Here is an 18,589-nt window from a genome sequence, read left to right as displayed (position 1 = left end):
AATTTTGAGGTTGGTCTAAAAAGCTTGTGACTGCTCACAGTGCCTTTTTTCCTCCATATATCTAGGTTCTTAATTTCTTATTGTCTTGATACTTAAATTACTAAAACATGCTTGATTTGCAGTACTTAGTTCAATCAATGCTGATTTTGTTGGAGCGAAGACTGCTTTTTTGACTGTTCAATATTCTCCTCAGATACTTTCCATGTAAGTCTTTGTAGCAATGTAGGTTTCTCCACCAGTTAATAATAAGCACAGAATTATTAGTTGGGGATTCCATTCCAACACCATTTTGTTGTTCTTGGACATGATCATAGTACAGCCCTTTAAGCTGTAGATAAACAGACATGCAGGCATGTGTGAAATATTTAATTGCTACTTTCTTGGTGCAGTTCTCTGCTTGTTGTTTCATGAAGCATGGTCAGCGCAATTCCCATACTCAGAATGATTTTATTTGCATTTAGCAACAAATACTGCTGATGCTAATATCTGTCTCCCTTAAGAATTTGAAAAGAAAGCTTATTAAACTATTTTCAGTTCATCAGCTCCCAGTAGACAAGAGTTTAAATCCTGCCTTGAAATATGTAAATACCTATATATATTTGCATGGCAGTATGAGGCTAACTCTCATGTATTAAGAGAGCTGTTGCAGAACATGTGTCCTTGAGAATAAAAGAAATTAAATACCTTTTCATATATCACAGTTATTACAAAGACAAGAATCCCCTTTGCTTCTCAAATATCCATGAGTAGGAAAACAGAATCTATCTTCTGCTAACTTTCATAACCGCTCATTTATTCTTTTAAGAGGTCTTTGTTACTAACCTTTGCTAAAGTAATATGAGGGAAAGCCTGCAAACACCCTCAACTGCATCATCTCCTAGAGTTGACATTTGGAAAGAAAGCCTGCTAAAAGTTTAGGAGTTAGGGAAGGATCTGGAGCAAAGGGCTTCAGCAGAATAAGGGAAAAGTATGCCTAAGTGATTTTTTGGTTTTTAAATCATGGACCCTGATGATTACTTTGGAATACACATTTTAGCATGAGGCATTCCCTTTCCTCATGTACTTGGTCTGAGACTAAACTAACTGTGGCATTTAAACAGTATGTTTGTGCACCTGAGTTGGACCCGTTTTAGTTAGAAACAAATCCAGATAAATATTTTTGTTTGTAGATGATGTGGATCATTCTTGTCCACGGGGAGAGAGCCCAGAAGGAAGGGAGGAGGGATAAAACCTTCTTTTTTTATCAAAATATGACAAAGTTATCTGGATTTTAAAACATCTATTTTAGTTCTAAAATAATCTGAAAATATAGGTCAGATCTTGTAGTTTCTACTCATTCAAAATACATGCTACAGTTTGTAAGTGGTTATAGGGGAAAAACAAAACCTTATATTGTTTTTGCTTAGATTTTGGTTTCATCATTCCCATGAAATTCTCCTGCTTTCTTTTAATAGTTGGTAAATAGATTTATGGTAGGTGATCTGTCTCTCAGAAGACAAAAGCACAGACAAATGCTCCTTTATGCTATGGATAACGCACCTTTCAAAGGCAATAAAGACATGAAGAAAAAGGAAAAAACTCTCTTCTTTCATTTCAGCCTTCCCTCCCTCTTTCCCTCCAAGCACTACATTAATTGACTCAGTCAAGGACTTAAAAGATCAATGGTGACAGTAGCCAGGTGGGTAATTTAGAGGAAAAGCCAGCAAAGTAATGTTCTAATGTCTTTCTGAGAATGAAGTGTGGTCTAGTTGTGTCAGCAGAACAGACAGAGGGGAAAGTTATACAGAGAAACACACTATTGAGTTTCACTTCTTTTGTGACAAATTACCTGAAAGTGTATTCCTGGGATTTCATTAGGTCCTAATTGGAAGCAAACAAACAAAGCATTTATTCCTGTGAATTTTAGTATTTTAAGTACCAGTGATGTACTTAGCTCTTTATTAGACAAAGGAATAAATACAGGCTTTCCAAGCAGCTCACATCTGAAATACATGAGCAATTCCAAAGGGACGGGGAAGCCCTGAGGAGAATTCTACTTCTGAGCGTTTTCTTGATATATTTTGCAACTGCATTTTCAGTGATGTAAATGAGAGTTACTAGTTTTAATATCTAAAAACCAAATTTTGAGGGGGCTGCCTACCCCAGAGGATAAATTAGAATGCTTGAAGTATTAGCACCAGTTAAGACTAGTTTTACCTGCAGCACTTGCTGGAGTGTTGTTATTGCCTGTTTTGTGTGATTGAGTTCATCCCTTTAGTATAGTCCTGACACTCACTGAACTATGCTGTGGACTAACTGAAAAAATCATTAGGTGGAATAGATCTCTTTTATCACAATTTTTTTTTTTTGCCTATTTTTTTAAGTTTTCTTGGAGATAGCTTTTTGAAATTTTCTACCCTCTGGGTAGATCAAGAGTATTTGAAAATCAGATCGTGTTGTCTACCTGTGGTTGGTTGGCTAAGTCTCAAAGGGCTCTCTGTATTTCCTGACTTGGTGAGCCCTTAAACAACCCGAGCATGAATACCCCAAATTTGATTTCTCTGAACACATAAGCATGCAGGCACTCTGCTGAATTTCTGAATGAGTTGATTGTTCAGCTGTTTGCAGATTGTTCAGGTGGGTAGCAGCATGACCAAAAGAAGATCACTGAGATAAGAACTGTTCAAAAATAAAAAGGTACTTCCTCATAGAAAACATTCTATAATAATTGCACTGGTCTGCAAAATAGTGGATTGCACTGAAGTTTCCAACCCCTAATTCTTTTCTTTGTATTGAGATGAGGCTGGAATAGCTCCATTAAGTTTATTTGAGTTACGTGTGGCTCTCACCTGCGTAGGTCAGAGAAGATGCGAGTGTCCCCCCAGATGTTTTAATTTGAATGTATACAAGGACACTTGTATACATTGTATACTTGTATAGATGAGCCACTCATTGGAGTGTCATTATCCCAAATCCAGAAATAGATACAAGTATTCCCAGTTGTTATTGCCTGCCAACATAAAACTTACTTTAGGATTATATTGTCATTAGCATGTTCTTGCTAGGGTTTTGGTTAACTAATGCTGAAGAGAAAAGCTAAGAAATGACATCAGCAATCTTTATATAAGTAATTGTCAATGTGGGTAATATTTTATTTTCTCAATCAGACGTAATAGCTCCATACAGAAATATACTCCTGACTTGAATATCAATGGTTTCTTATTCTGTCAAAAAGTAATACTGTATTTGAAAGTTCTTTTCTCTTTTAGAGAGACTGCTATGGCTTCAGATTGTTCAGGCCCCCTTTATTTTCCCTCCCTTCTAAACCCTCCTGGCCTCTCCTCCGGATGATCCTCAGACATCAATGCTTCTATCAGGCAAATGGGAGAGCATGGTTGGTGACTGTTGGATGGGTAGGGTGGAAATGACTGGGGAATGAGTAGGTTGTTGGCAATAAATTCCCTTACAAAGCAAATGCACTGAACTATGCACGCCCTGCCTCTCATCACTGCTTGCGCTACTAACACTTGGAAAGCAGTGCCTGCTGCAGGCAGGACTCCTGCCAGGTTCCTGGTTCCCATTCCCAGCCAGGTTTGCTCAAACACATAGCAAGTTTGTCACTACTCTTAGTGCGGGGCTTTGGCTCTTTGTGGCAGTTAATATTTGTGGATGGTTGTGTTGCTACCAAATAATGAAAGAGGGGGTCAGAGAGCAGAAATGCTCAGAAAGATAGAAATGAAGAAGGAATTTCAATTCAGAGCTAATGGATGGAGTTTGGAGGCTTCTATTAGCAGAAATTATCACTGTATTAATGTATTTCAGGCAGTGTTTTTCACAGTTGAATATGGTGTTATTTTCCTCGTGATCCATTCCCTGACAAGTGGTTATAATCAAAGCTGTCTGTGAGCACTGTTAACAGAAACTTACTATTATATGCTGTAGGAAAAAAATATCGGAGAATGATGCAGTGCCAGAAATCTATTATATGTTTTAAAGATCTAGTGCAACACTAAGTATTTATTTATGTACTACTTTTACCTCCTGTGGAAGAAAATAATTTGAACTTAATTTTCTTGTCTTACTCAACTGCTTTAGAAAATATACCTCCCAGAGTAAGTCCATAATTATGATTAACAACACTGGCTAGATCCTCAGTTACTGTAAATTAGCATTCCCCTATTCACTCCAATGAAACAATGCCAATTCATTACAACAGAGAATGCTTCCAGTGGCCTTGGGATGCTGTTTTACATCTTTAAGGGTATTATCAAACCTTCTTTAACTCAGGATTGTACAGAGTTTGCTCTGGCCAGAACAAACTTTAAAAAGGGAAAAATCTAGCATAGTGGTGCTAAAAGTCTTACCAATTATCTTTTAGCAAAATTAATCCTTCAATATATTCTGTTAATTAATTGAATCAGCAAAACTGCTATTGCTTTGTCATCTGGTCTGGCTTTGTAGAACAACTTTATTTTCTCCTTAAATTTCAGGTTAGCCATATACTTAAAAATATTACAGTAATTCTGGTGAAGCTCTTACTTTCCTTGTGAAGGAAGGAACTCCAGTGAGACATCACTGAAAGAAAGTAATTACTTAGAAATGTTTATATCTATACAGTTGACTATGAAACATGAATTAAAAAAAAAAATCATAAACCATAGGGATTTTGAGGTTAAGTTTATGAGTTGGCATAATAAATTCTGCACTTTTCAGTTAATAAATCTGCAAGAATGCTAAAGATTAATCAGATTAATTTGAGCAACAGGTAATCAGCACATCTTTGAAAACATTCTCTGTTTCAGGCTGGTCTGCCATGCTCTCCATCCAGTTGGTGCTGATGAAAACGATGATCCAAGACTAAGACAAGTAAAGAAAAATTCAGAATTCCTGGGGACATGCTGATAGGCAGTTCACATCTGAAAACAGGTACTATCCTTGCAACTTTCCAAATTTCCCTTTCTCAGCATCCCCTCTTTTTTATCTTACACCTGGGAATTGAAAACACAAAATTCAAATAGGTTTTTGGAACAACCCTAAATCGGGGATACTGTGAAGACAAATGGTAAATGTCTGTTATCCCAGCTGCTAAGTTAATTATTGTAATGGAAACATCTTGAGAGAAGCATTGCATATGGTTATTAGCAATTAACCCACCACTCCAAAAATCACAATTCCTGCTAATAACAGACCACAGCACAGCCTTCCTAATTACAATCTCTGCACAATTTTTTTTTTTTCTGTCAGAAAGGAATGTTAAATCCTGTAACTAGCTATGACTGAAAAAGACTGAGAATGGAGACTTTGAGTATTAGACAGAAAAATGAAAATAGAAAAGGGTGGTGTGTTACTGACTTAAAGTTGGGGACACATTTATTCATGCTTGAGGATACACACCAACTGTCACAACATCTTTGTAGGAAGAGAAAATCATAAATCAAAATTAAAATGTTAATGAGGAGGGAAATATGCTTTAAAATGGAGATGATAGGCTGAATCTCCATGAGAGGTACTAACTTTTCTGCAGAATTCATGATCTGGACAGTGTTGTAAACAATGTGCTGAAGTTGGATTGCACTGGAATCTCTCAGAAAAAAATTCTGGTCAATGAGAGAGGGTAATAATAAAAACTATACATTTTCCATCCCATAGAAAGTCATTCAGTGCTACATGGAAGACAAAAGCTGTTTTTTTCTAACTGTTTGTATTCTATGAAATTGAGTTAGATTATGTCTCACCTGCACCAACACGAATCAGCACTTTAGCTGCTGAGTTCAAAAGTTGCTTTAGCAGAGCAAGATTCAATTTAATTTACTCATTTCACCATTCTGGAAGGGAACTCTTTTGTTAACATGTTCAGCAACTGGTTTGGTGGTGGCCACTATGTGGTTTGTAGTTATCAATATCAAAGATGTACAGTTGCATAGCAAATAAGATTCAGGACAGTAGATATGTGTGTAGTTGATCAAGGCAGGGATGTGGAATATAAAGAAGTCACTGATGCTGTATTCACTACCCTTTTTTTTTTTCTGACCTAGCCCACTGTTGCCACTGTAAGAATCAGAATAAATTAGTTTGCTTTTATCGCTGTATTATCCATATCAGGTCTGAAGAGTTAACTGACTTGGGCACAGTCAGATCAATTATCCCAGCAGGCTTTTGAAACTGCTTCACCAGTGCTGTAACTCCTACTCATGTGAACTGTCCCATTTGAGTCAACAGCTTTTCAGGATATTCTCAGTTAAAATACAGCTGAGGATAAAACATTAGATAGTATTTGTAAGAAGGGCACATTGCCCTGGGTTTACATTTCAGTTCAGGTGAATGTCAGTGTCACAGTTGCTGAAGTGGGGCCTGCAAAGCTTTCTGCACAGACTGCAGGGAAATTGTACACTGCTCTGTCCTCAGAATTCAGCTGCAGCTGTATTTTGCTGTGTGGCCCTTAGGCAAAGGTTTCATCTGTTAAGTGGCCTTCACCGACTAAGATACTCTGCACTTTGGTACCTTCCAGTTTGCATGTTGCTATTCTGTTATTCAATAAATGGATGTAATAAATGTTGTGTATAATTTGAATGATCACATGCAGGTTTGAAAAGTAATGTTGAACAGTTGATTTTTGAGCTCTTTAAGGTGGAAAAAAATTAGAATATTTTGTAAAGACTGATTTACTTCTCCTAGAAGAAACCAGCCAAGCAGTAAGATCCTTTACTATTTTGCCATGATGTGATCCTGAAAATAATCCAGGTTGGACATCACAGGACATAATGAACACTCTTTCTTGACATAATGAAGGTCTATTACTTTACAAAAAAAGATTTTCTGGGGTTGAAGAAATGAAATGATTAGAAAACTATGTGCTCTGTGGGAAGTAATGAGATTAGCTCAACACAAGGTCCTGCAGAGTTAGAACTTCTCCAGACACAAGAATGGCTTAGCCATTCAATGGAAATTTCAGGGTACTATTACTCTGCTCTGAGGTCAGATGAAGGCTATATGTTTTCTTCACCATGAAAAAGAAATCAGTCAATAAAATCTCAAGGGCTCATGCCAATGCAAGCTTCAAAGCAATGAACAATATAAAACAAGCTTTCTTGTTATGATTGGTAAATGTTTACCCAATTTAGCAAAGGCCTTAGAAAATAAAAACCATACAGGAAACTGTGCTTGTGAAGCACGTGTAAAGAAGAAGCCAGTGTATCTTATTACAGGACTGAAAGGAAGACAAATTAATGCACTGTAAAACTGAGGCTGACTCCTAACCCATGAGGGTGTCAGTGTACCCAACAGTTCTCTCTGTCACAGATTTGTAAAGGAGCTAATTTGCAGCAACTCAAGACCATGCCCATTCCACTGGAGTAGAAGGAAATCGCAGTTGTCTTTAGCACCGGTTGGCTCAGGACCCATCTGCTTGGTCACAGCCCAACAGCTGGCTTGTCACGGCTCTCTAGAGAGAGGAGAATTGTGGTGTAATGGACCCTGAGTTCTACATTAGACCATAAAATGCTTAAGGTGTGTTTTTCTCATTTTTTTATTTGCTACTATACACAGTTTTCTTTCCAGGTCAGTTGGTCTTCCTTCTCTTGCCAGAAAAGGGAAAAGACTCGCTGTTTGACAGCAGTAAAGGTCTAGAGAGATCATAAGGATGACAAGATGGATAGTTTAGAAGATAGCAGGCAAGGCAGGGATTTAAGAAACTACTCCTTGGTTCCCAGCTTTACATCCTTGCTGTCACTAACTCTCAGCAGTGGTGGTGTGAGCCTTCCCTCATGACGTTAAATGCATTTATTTCATGGTGACATCTTTGAAGTGCTCAGATGTGATTGCAATGGATGTCACACACAGAACAAATAAGGACCAGAGAAAAAAAGAGAAGCCAAGATGTGTCTCACAGTGAAGCAGAAATGGCTTGGCATCCTTGCAGAGGGAGAGAGTGCAGGGGCTGGTCAGCTCTTCTGAGAGCTGGTAACCAGTGTGAACATGAGGTTGCACATAACTTCGTCTGCTATTGAATGAAACCAAATTTCTGCTTATCTCCACTTGTCCGTGCTGTACCCAACAGGAATTTGGACCAGGAGGAAAGTCCCTTTCAAATGGGAACTAAAAAGACATTGCAGAGAAGGAGAGGTGAGGCTGGAAGGACACGGACAGAGCTGGGCAGGAGAAGACCCAGTGGCAACCATGAATAAAGAAAAAGGAAGGAGGAGAGATTTAGATTAGATAGTAGGAAAAAGTTCTTTACTATGAGGGTGGTGAGGCACTGACACAGGTTGCCCAGAGAAGCTGTGGCTGCTCCATCCCTGGCAGTGTTCAAGACCAGGCTGGACGGGACTTTGAGCAACCTGGTGTAGTGGTAGGTGCCCCTGCCCATGGCAGGCGGGTTGGAACTGCATGATCTTTAAGGTCCCTTCCGACCCGAACCATTCCAAGATTCTATAATCCTATGACTCGCCCTGGGCGGGTCCCGCAGGAGACGGAAATAGGCGGCAGAGGAGGAGACGGAGGAAGAGGTCTCGCTGAAGGAGGGGGCGGGCATCAGGGTCCCCCCGCCCCGGGGAGCGGCCGGGGCGGTCCGGTACCGCCCCGCCAGTGGCGCGCCTCACCGCCGCTTTAAATGATTTGGAGCACCGACGGGTGCTGGGTTGCTGCTGCGGCGGCGGTGGGAGGCATTTGAGGTGCTGCTGCCGCTGGGCCGCGGTCACCCTCGTCTCCCCTGCTTTGGCGGCGCGATGGGAGTGGGGCCGGCGGGCCTGTACCTTGGCCTGTGCTGGGCGCTGGCTGCTCGGGCGAGCGGCGCGACGGAGCCGCGGCTGCAGCGGGGCATGTGAGTGCGGCGCGGCGGGACCGGGGCTTTGTCTGTGGCCGGGTGGGGGCCTGTCCCCCTCCGGCCTCCCGCGGGGCTGCCCCGCGGAACGCACCTCCGCGGTCATCCCCACAGAAAGTTTAGCCGGGTGCGCCTTTAACTTGCCCAAGCGCCCCCAGCATCGCAGGTTTGTGATCCGCGGGGTTGTCTTTGAGTGGGTACTGATGAGACCCGCAGCCCCCGGGGGAAGGCGGAGGGGCTGGCTCGAGTTTGATTCGAGATCTGAAGTGAGCTTCAGGGAGCGCGTCGGTATCACCGAGTCAGTTTCTTCTCGTTTAAAAAGCGAACGAGTGGCGGAGCTGAGGCTTGTAAGGCTGCACAGGTTCGTGCTTCCTGAAGGGTTACGTTGAGCTTGACCTGAATAGCAATAGGAAAATCAGTGTAGTAAAACCTAGATGTAGTCAGGAGGAGCACTAGACCACGAGGAGATAGAGGTGGGAGCGGTGGAAAGCACCCACCAGGGGATGTAAGCACGGCTCGTTTGCAGACACAAAGGAGTTGGGACCACATATACGTGTGGAAGTTTCTATGAGGTGTATTGCATGGCATGAGCAGCAAATGTGAATGCAGTATAACCTTTTTGACAACGGGTAGTATTCTGGGCAAATCTAAAGCAGAATAGGTGGTAGCATGCTCAAAGTCAAACAGTTGAAGTTTTTGCTCACTGAAATAGAAAATAGAGTTGCTGGAGACTGTGCCCTGCTTTGTGTTGAGCATCTTGTCCTCTGCAAAACTCCTCTTGTATTTTTAAGGAATGTCATGTCCCCAAAACTGCAGCGCCTGACAACAGCCTGTTCAGATGTCAGTGCATACCCTAATTTCTAACCTCTTTTCCTATTTGACTTGATCAACTTCTACCCTTTTATAATTAATTTGTCTTTTTTTTGGTTTGATTCTACTTATTTCTTCTGTTACAAAATTAAAAATTTCTAAGCCTATTTCTCATTGGTTTTCTATGCATTATCATGTAAATATGTATTTACCAGAAGTGCTTTTAAGGTGGTTTGTGTTACTCCATTTTGCTAGAGCACTAAGTATGTATCACAGTGTTTTGAGAAGTCAAGTTGATTTTCTGGTAAAGCATTTTTCTATTAAAAGTGCTCTGTGTTTCTTTCAGGCATGCTTCTTGCTCTCTTTGTAAGCAATTACTCTGCTGTGAGGAAGAATACTGTTGGCATACATTAATCTGTTTGCATTAGACATTGGTAATAACTAGGTTTCTGCACTTTTGAAGCTGAGGGTGATGTTAACAGCAAATTGCCTCCAAACAATTTGTGTTTGCTTTTACCTTTTTAAATGCAGTGTCACTGAAAGAATACATTAAATATTTCCTTCCGGAAATGACACCGTATGAGGATATTGCTGTTGGGCTCAAGTAATTAGGAGCAGCAGTGCAGTGTTATCCAACAGCAACATAAAAGCCCACCAAACCCCATCCATACCCGTGGCAGAGCCTTGAGTGCTTTTCCCAAGAAGCATATTCTTGCAATTGCTGTAATTCTCATTACTTTTCCTGAGCTAGGGCAAGTATACGTATTACTCCAAACTTGCTTTACACTACTTACCTTTGATGTAAACAAATGCAAGACGTGATAACCCCTTAGGAGTGAGCCTGTCAGCTTTCGCCAAGAAACAGTGAAATGCTCAAAAGGTTACTTAATGAATCACTTTTTTTCTAATAATTCTGTTTTGGGTTTTTTTTGATAGTGGTCATCTGCAGTCCATGGGATAAGAACAACAAATTTATTCCTTGGAACGTACCATGTTGAGTACTTTCTTTAGAATTTGCTGTTGTTTCGGTTTGAGATCTTTTGTGGCTGAGGATATACAGGATATTCTTCATAATTGTTTTTGTTCCGCTGCTAGCTCGAGTATTTGCTCCCAGCTAAAAATGAAAGGGATCTGCGTGGATGTTGGTATTCTTCTTCCAAGCCCCCTGAGGAGATTTAATGTAGAACAGATTATATAGGATGACTAGCTATTTCCATCAACTACATTTCCAGACAATTAGCCCTTGATGATCTTCTAATAGAAGTTTAGAGAACACTGGAACAACCAGAGAACAAATACAGTTTTCATCAAAAAGCATGCTATTTAGGCCTTGAAACAAGGATTTAACCATCTCTCATCATAAAAAGCACATTTTAAGCAGCTCACTTGGCAGTGAGCTTTGTAGTTTAAAATTCCAGTACCTAATGATGTTATAAGTATGATGTGTGGTTATCTAGTGTTGAGTTTGCTTTCAGGATTGTGCATCCCAGAAGGGTAGGATAGTTGTGGGGCAGTGCAGAAATCAGAGCTAATTGCAGAGGGCTTAAACTGCTGTCAGAAGTGGTAAATCCTCTCCTAGAGAAATACTCCACTGCAAGTTTTAGAAGTGCAGATTCTGGCTCACAGTTGCAATACAGGACAGAGCAAAAGTCAGGAATGGTTATGAGGTATGTGCTGGGAACCCCCTTTGTGCGATAAATATTACCTTTCATAGTTAAGACTTGGACGTGGCTCAAGAATGGATTTTTCTGTTCCCAAGCGGTATGAATGAGAATTTCTTTGAAAAAGTCATGAGAGAAACTTCATCCCTGTCTACAGGGTTTTGCAGGTCCAGGATGACAGTTAAAATGTGTGATTTGGTTTTGAAGAATCCAGTAGAAATCTGGGAATAAACAAATTTTGCTTAGGTTTCTTTGACTGCTCAAGTGTTGCAGCTGCATATTTTCACTCTATCCATAAGCAAGTAAATTTGGTCACATTCCAAGGAACACCTGGATTTAGAGCTGGATTCCTGCCTGAGTAACTGTTTTCCACCTTCTTCAGTCCTGCGGGGCACTGCAGGCTTGTTTGTGCTCCTCCAGATAAATCCTACTCCCGAAAGGGCAATGCAGGGATGGTGTCTACATTTGCAACACTCAAACTTGGTCTTTTAATTGTACCAGTTATTGGTCTACAAAGATACAGGACTATTTTAGCACCATGTCTCACTGCAAACAGATGTGGCTGTGGACACTATTTCAGTGTATTTCAAAATAAACTATTGTACAAAGCATGTTCATAGAAAGAGGTGCTTCTTAATTTTGATTGCTATAGTGGAACAAATTGTGTGTGACTTTGAGTATGCTGGAATGCAGTGCAAAAAAGCAACACAAAAATTGCTTCTATATAGTATTTGGCTACAAGCTAAAGCTGTATCACCTGGAGTTTTGTCATAATGCTGTCCAAATGATGTGAAAAGCTGGTTGTGTAATAATTTCTCGGTGAGAAATTGTGTTAGTGTATCGGCTGTTTAGCCAATACACTGTGTTTTCCTCTCCAGTGACATTAATTTGCAGGTGTGAGGAAAGATTGTATTCCTAGTGGTAAATGAGGGCTCAAAGCATGTTTGGTTCTTGGAGCTGAGTAAAGTAGTAGAATTTCCTTCAATTTCATTGAATAAGATATCCTGTGTTCAGAGACTTGATAGTTAAAAGAAGACTGCAGGTTTTCTGGTTAAGAGAAGGACCTGGCTTTCCACTAATGTATATAAATTTTTCTACTTTTTTTTTTTAACATTGGTTGAAGTGATGCTGGCAATCCAGAGTTGCTGCCAAATTCTGATTTAGACTACTGAATTTTACCTAACAGGTGTTTTTTCAGCTGAAACCTGAAATACTACTTCTCAGTCCTGTCTGCCTAGAATCTGTAAGGTTGCAGTAAATCCTCAGTACTTTTGGATAGTAGCTACCTCCAGCCTTTGAGGTTTGGATAATGTGGTTCTAGGATTCTAGTAATCATGGCATAAATGCTTTGACATAAAAGATATGACAGTCCCATCTCCTCTACCATTCCTTCCCCCCCTCCCCCGCCCCCCGTTCTCCTGCTAATCTTTTAATATTCAGTAGTTCTTTCTAGGAAAGAAAAATAAATGTTGAAGACTGAGATGCTTCTCCATGAACGTGAATATCATGATGAATGTCTTTCTAGCCTCTGCACTACAGTATCTGACCACCAGGTAGAGCTCGTGCTGGTCAGCATTAAAACACAGAATCACGTTTTTCCAGAGTTTGGACTTAAAGCCTCTGTTTCAGAGTTTCTAAAGGAAAACTAATTTTTTATTTAGCCTTTTAACAGATGGAAAAGGGCTATATATAGTTCTTTTCCTGATTTCTGACATTTTTCTCCTGCTTTTCGGGGGAAAAATGAGATCAAGACTTCCTCCTAAACTCTGAAATAGCTGTAAGACTGAAAATACACAATAATAAAGTATGACAGCCTGAAGTAGCTGTATTTATCAAAGATGAGCTTGATCTCATGATGAACTGTAAAATACCAGTTTTATAAATGTCTATATAAAATATTTATAAATGATTTTCATATCGGGTATCGCATAATGTCCCTACAAGAAGTGTAGACATTTGCTGCCCATAATCACAATAGCTTATATATACTGTATGATTCTTAAATCTGCAAGTTTAAGGTAGGTAAGCCCCAGTTCTCATTCACTTTTAATGGGATTTGACTTCCTAAGTTACTCCTCAAAATGCACCCTAAGAGGGGAGAACTTGTCAGTGTTTCTTTAGGTTTAATTGTGCTGCTTTATGAAATACTGATATAGTTTAGTTATTTATGCATGCATTTATTATGTGCATTTAGTGCGTGTTTGCAGTATTTCTGATTACTAGGAAAATTGCCTGCTTCTCGTTTTCAGCTTTTTTCTTCTTTGTTCATATCCTGTGCTGCTTACTTATCATAGTTCTAGATATGCCATGATCTAGATATGGCAGAGAACATGGAATATTTTTAGTAAATTTAAAGAAAAATCTGGTTGAGATGGGGTAAGATTATTTGGTAATGTAAATCCCAGTCTTTGGATGGCTTGTCAGCAGCACCTTCTTTGATGGAAGCAATGCTTTGGCTCTCAGAGTTAACAGACCATATTGCAGACTTGTGTTATTCACCAATTAAATACCTTCTCTCTTTGAACACAGTTAATAGATTTCCTCTTTCTGAAATTCAAGCCTGTTATTGCTTGCATCTTCTCTAAAATCTATGACTTTTATTTCTGAGCAGAAAGAAATTTCCTTTCATTATTGCTAAATCAAAGCATTTTAAAATTGCATACTGAACATATGTAGTCTTGGGTTTATACTTTGGATTCCGTGCTGCTCTTGGTTTAAAACTAGTCATTAATTGTTCTGGAGGTAAACTTGAGTTTTCTGCCTTTGGCATAAGAAGTTGTGTGCTTCTGGATATAATGTGGGTTGAGCTTTTTTAAGCTGAGCAGTGTGCTGTATTTTTCTCAGTGCCTTTGACCTATGGGTGAATACTTGCCTTTATGTGTGTGAAAAAGGGAATGTTATTTAGTGGGAGTTCTGACTTCTTTTTTGCATTCTGTAGTAGAAACACCATACTGCTTTCCCTTTGTAAGTCAGAGCAGAACTTGGTTCAAATTGTTGCTTGGTAGGGAACACTATGCCCAGACTGTGTTTCTGTGTACACAGATTAATTCATTATTAAAAATATACTATCTCAGGCTATGCTGGAGAAGGAGGCTTTGTAAGGTGCTTTGTATTGCTTTATAACTCACAGAATATCAAATGATGAAACACTTGTGTATTTTGGGCCTAGTCTTTTCAGGTGAGGATATTGCTGTACAGGAAACAAATTTACATACACCTCAACCCATGTAATACTCTTTGGGGGTTATCCTTTTGTTTGGTTTTGCTAGCACTCTCCCTGCCTGACAGATGCATCATCAAAGGTGAAAAGCAGTTGCATGAACTGATCACTTATAATTGTATTCTTCATGAGGCAAGGCCTGTCCATCCTTTTTCTGTCAGTAAAGTAACACAAGGAACTCATGGGATATTTAGAACTTCAGTATTGGTTTCTAATATTTTGGATACATGTTTGATGTTTTTTTTCCCTGTTTACCACTATTGAAAACATTTAGCTCTACCAAAATTGCTTAATGTTTTTAAAATAATCAAATGGGCATTTGCTTAAGTGGTACCAGTAAAAGCCTTGGAATATTTAAAACTTAAAACCTTTGTATTTTCTTGCATATATTGCATGCTACCTCATAAGTAAGCTTTCAAGAAAAGAGATTTTTGGCTCTAAACTGTTAAAATCTGACACACATCAGAAAGGCAGTGAACAATTCCTAAACACTGGTTGCCAAACTGAAACTGAGGATTTTGGTACCTTCTAACTAGTTTCACTCTCAATGTGACACTTGCTGAAAACCAAAATGAGCTTTTTCTCCTTATGACACATTTTTTGGTGATTTGTATTTTAATATTTTAGCATCAGGCCCTCTGGTGCCTTCTTGCCAAAAGAAGCTGGGGGTGTGTGTATGTGGCAGATTTACAGGGGTGACTTTTGTTACTTACTTTTTTGCAATGGAGTAGTAACTGAGATGGGTGTAGTTAATGTGAAATGTCATCCAGAGATGATTGATGCTGTATGATTGCTTTCCTCTTATAATTTCACATTTTTTAATGCTTGGTATTGTCTGAATTCTAGACAACTTGTCTTTTCTTTTTTTAACAATGAGTAGGTGCAAACTATTTCTTAGCTTCTTTGTGTGTGACCTCCAATATGGTTTTCACATTACATTAGTGTTGGATCCTTGGGACAAAGGTTCTTAAATTGTCTGTAAGGCAGTGTGTGTGCTGGAAGGATTTGTCAGTGCTGTGTGAGGCTTGCTAGGCCTCACCACATGCAGTGATGCTGACAAGCTCCTGGATGCTGTTCTTTAAGTCATGGGCTTAGAAAGGTACCAATAAAGAGTATAATGGTTGTAAGAAGATGGTAATACCAGGTAGACTCTGAAATTATTGTACCATTGTTTTGGTAGTGAATTTTCTTTGTTTACAATAAAACTCATGCCAAAGCAGCCATATTCTGGGATAATCAACTGTATTGGGTACAGTAGATACAAGTAATATGCATACTTCTCTGAGCATAAACAGGGATGGGTATTTGGAGGTTACTGGTGGTGTGTGCTAAAGTGGCGATAATACATTTGCTGTCTTGTGGTTGTGTTCTTTGATGCCTACGTCTCCTGATCTTGCAGATGCCACTTAGTGCCTGGAGAGGTCAGCCAGTAGAAGAAACTATAAAACTGAATGTTCCTGGGGGCTGAGGCTATGTGACACTTTAAAATAAATAAATAATTGTCTCCATTTAAAATGCAAAACAAAAGGTGACCTGGCAAACCATAGTTAAATAGTCTGGATGTGCATGTTTATTTTCTGCTTCTCTTGCTAAACAAAACAGATTATTCTGTCTTGGGGGAGGGAGGAGGATAGTTAAATAGAAGCTAAATGACAGCTGCTGCACTTTGATAGCAGTCGGAACTAAAAATCTTATTGTTGTTATAATAGCTGAGTGTGTAATTAATCATCTCGTATTGATTTGCTCTTAATCTAGATGCAGTGCACAAAGGTTGGAAGAACCCTCATGTTATTTAGCTGCACCATGTAATCGGAGAGAGGATGTGAATAAGACACAGCAGTGCATTAGTAACCTGTGGGCTTAGGAGAGTCTTCTGTGGTGGACCTTTGTCCACAGATCCAGAGAATAGTAGTGATAATGAGATCTAATCTAAATGAGCTTGGTGCTTACAAGCTGTATCCCAGAGGGCATATAAACATCACAAATATTGATACAGGATCAGTAGAGAGCAGGGATTGATTAGTGGTCAAGGGAGCAGGATGTCCTAATTGTCTCTGGTAGGGCTGATTAATTTTATCAGGGAAATGTGCCTTAAAATAGATTAAGGGTAGAAGGGCGGTGTGGCATTTTTAAAAAGGAAGAAAAGCCTTTTCTGTCATTTCAGCCTTTGTGAATTATTGTTGCTATTGAGCAATATATATATAGAGAGACAAATTTTATCTTTATCTTTGCTTATACGTATATATATGTGTGTGTGTATATATAGGTAACTTGTCCTTTGGATCTTTTGTTTCTGTGACCTAATTCCTAATTTGACTTTTTTGTGTTCAGATAAAACTTGCTTTTCTTTCCTTTCCACTTGAGATGTTATTTATAGCAAACTAATGAATATATTTGCATACAGCATCGTGTTGCTAACCGGTTCTCCCCTACAGTGTAGCATGTTTGTGCATGGTGCCAACCTGCCTTTCTAGAAGTCTCTTTTATAAGAAGCTGGGGATGTTCTGCTTGGGTAGTTGGAGGTATGAGGAGATTCAGACAATTTTATACCCTGAGACAGTTCTAGCCCAAGCCATTGTAAAAATATACAACTGTGTTCTGATCAACATTAGTGTATCTCTGGAGCAAAACCATTGTCATCACAGGAGTAGATAATTTAGCCCTGACGGTAATCTTGGTTTCCTTAAGGAAAGTTCTTATTTGATGAGCTGCCAGCCTCATGAAGTTTAACCATGCCAAGTGCAAGGTCCTACACCTGGGTTGGAGCAATCCCAGGCACGGCTACAGGTTGGGCAGAGAAGAGATTCAGAGCAGCCCTGTGGAGAAGGATTTGGGGGTGTTGGTTGATGAGAAAATAAACATGGGCAGGCAGTGTGCGCTCGCAGCCCAGAAAGCCAACCATATCCTGGGCTGCATCAAAAGGAGCGTGACCAGCAGGTCGAAGGAGGTGATCCTGCCCCTCCGCTCTGCTCTCGTGAGACCTCACCTGGAGTATTGTGTGCAGTTCTGGTGTCCTCAACATAAAAAGGACATGGAACTGTTGGAACAAGTCCAGAGGAGGGCCACGAGGATGATCAGGGGACTGGAGCATCTCCCCTATGAAGATAGGCTGAGGAAGTTGGGGCTGTTCAGCCTGTTTCTAGTCGTCTATGTTTCTAGTCGCCTATGTTTCTAGTCGCCTATGTTTCTAGTCGCCTATGTTTCTAGTCGCCTATGTTTCTAGTCGCCTATGTTTCTAGTCGCCTATGTTTCTAGTCGCCTATGTTTCTAGTCGCCTATGTTTCTAGTCGCCTATGTTTCTAGTCGCCTATGTTTCTAGTCGCCTATGTTTCTAGTCGCCTATGTTTCTAGTCGCCTATGTTTCTAGTCGCCTATGTTTCTAGTCGCCTATGTTTCTAGTCGCCTATGTTTCTAGTCGCCTATGTTTCTAGTCGCCTATGTTTCTAGTCGCCTATGTTTCTAGTCGCCTATGTTTCTAGTCGCCTATGTTTCTAGTCGCCTATGTTTCTAGTCGCCTATGTTTCTAGTCGCCTATGTTTCTAGTCGCCTATGTTTCTAGTCGCCTATGTTTCTAGTCGCCTATGTTTCTAGTCGCCTATGTTTCTAGTCGCCTATGTTTCTAGTCGCCTATGTTTCTAGTCGCCTATGTTTCTAGTCGCCTATGTTTCTAGTCGCCTATGTTTCTAGTCGCCTATGTTTCTAGTCGCCTATGTTTCTAGTCGCCTATGTTTCTAGTCGCCTATGTTTCTAGTCGCCTATGTTTCTAGTCGCCTATGTTTCTAGTCGCCTATGTTTCTAGTCGCCTATGTTTCTAGTCGCCTATGTTTCTAGTCGCCTATGTTTCTAGTCGCCTATGTTTCTAGTCGCCTATGTTTCTAGTCGCCTATGTTTCTAGTCGCCTATGTTTCTAGTCGCCTATGTTTCTAGTCGCCTATGTTTCTAGTCGCCTATGTTTCTAGTCGCCTATGTTTCTAGTCGCCTATGTTTCTAGTCGCCTATGTTTCTAGTCGCCTATGTTTCTAGTCGCCTATGTTTCTAGTCGCCTATGTTTCTAGTCGCCTATGTTTCTAGTCGCCTATGTTTCTAGTCGCCTATGTTTCT

The 18,589-nt window shown here is 40.0% G+C and overlaps 1 protein-coding gene across 1 annotated transcript in view; it reads left to right on the top strand.

Moving 5' to 3' along the window:
- The first annotated feature begins 8,635 nt into the window (after window positions 1-8,635).
- The window catches only part of LOC133268850 (multiple epidermal growth factor-like domains protein 6), a 210,337-nt gene continuing 200,383 nt past the window's right edge, over window positions 8,636-18,589 (top strand). The window contains exon 1 of the mRNA XM_061452608.1: window positions 8,636-8,797. Coding sequence (XP_061308592.1) covers window positions 8,703-8,797 — 95 coding nt within the window. The 5' untranslated portion in view covers window positions 8,636-8,702. The remainder of the gene's footprint in view (window positions 8,798-18,589) is intronic.

Source organism: Pezoporus flaviventris, unplaced genomic scaffold, assembly GCF_033815535.1.
Source record: "Pezoporus flaviventris isolate CSIRO_AGI_PZ_B2104156 unplaced genomic scaffold, CSIRO_AGI_Pfla_v1 ptg000013l, whole genome shotgun sequence".
Lineage (NCBI taxonomy): Eukaryota > Metazoa > Chordata > Aves > Psittaciformes > Psittacidae > Pezoporus > Pezoporus flaviventris.
This window is presented reverse-complemented; position numbering and strand designations above follow the sequence as displayed.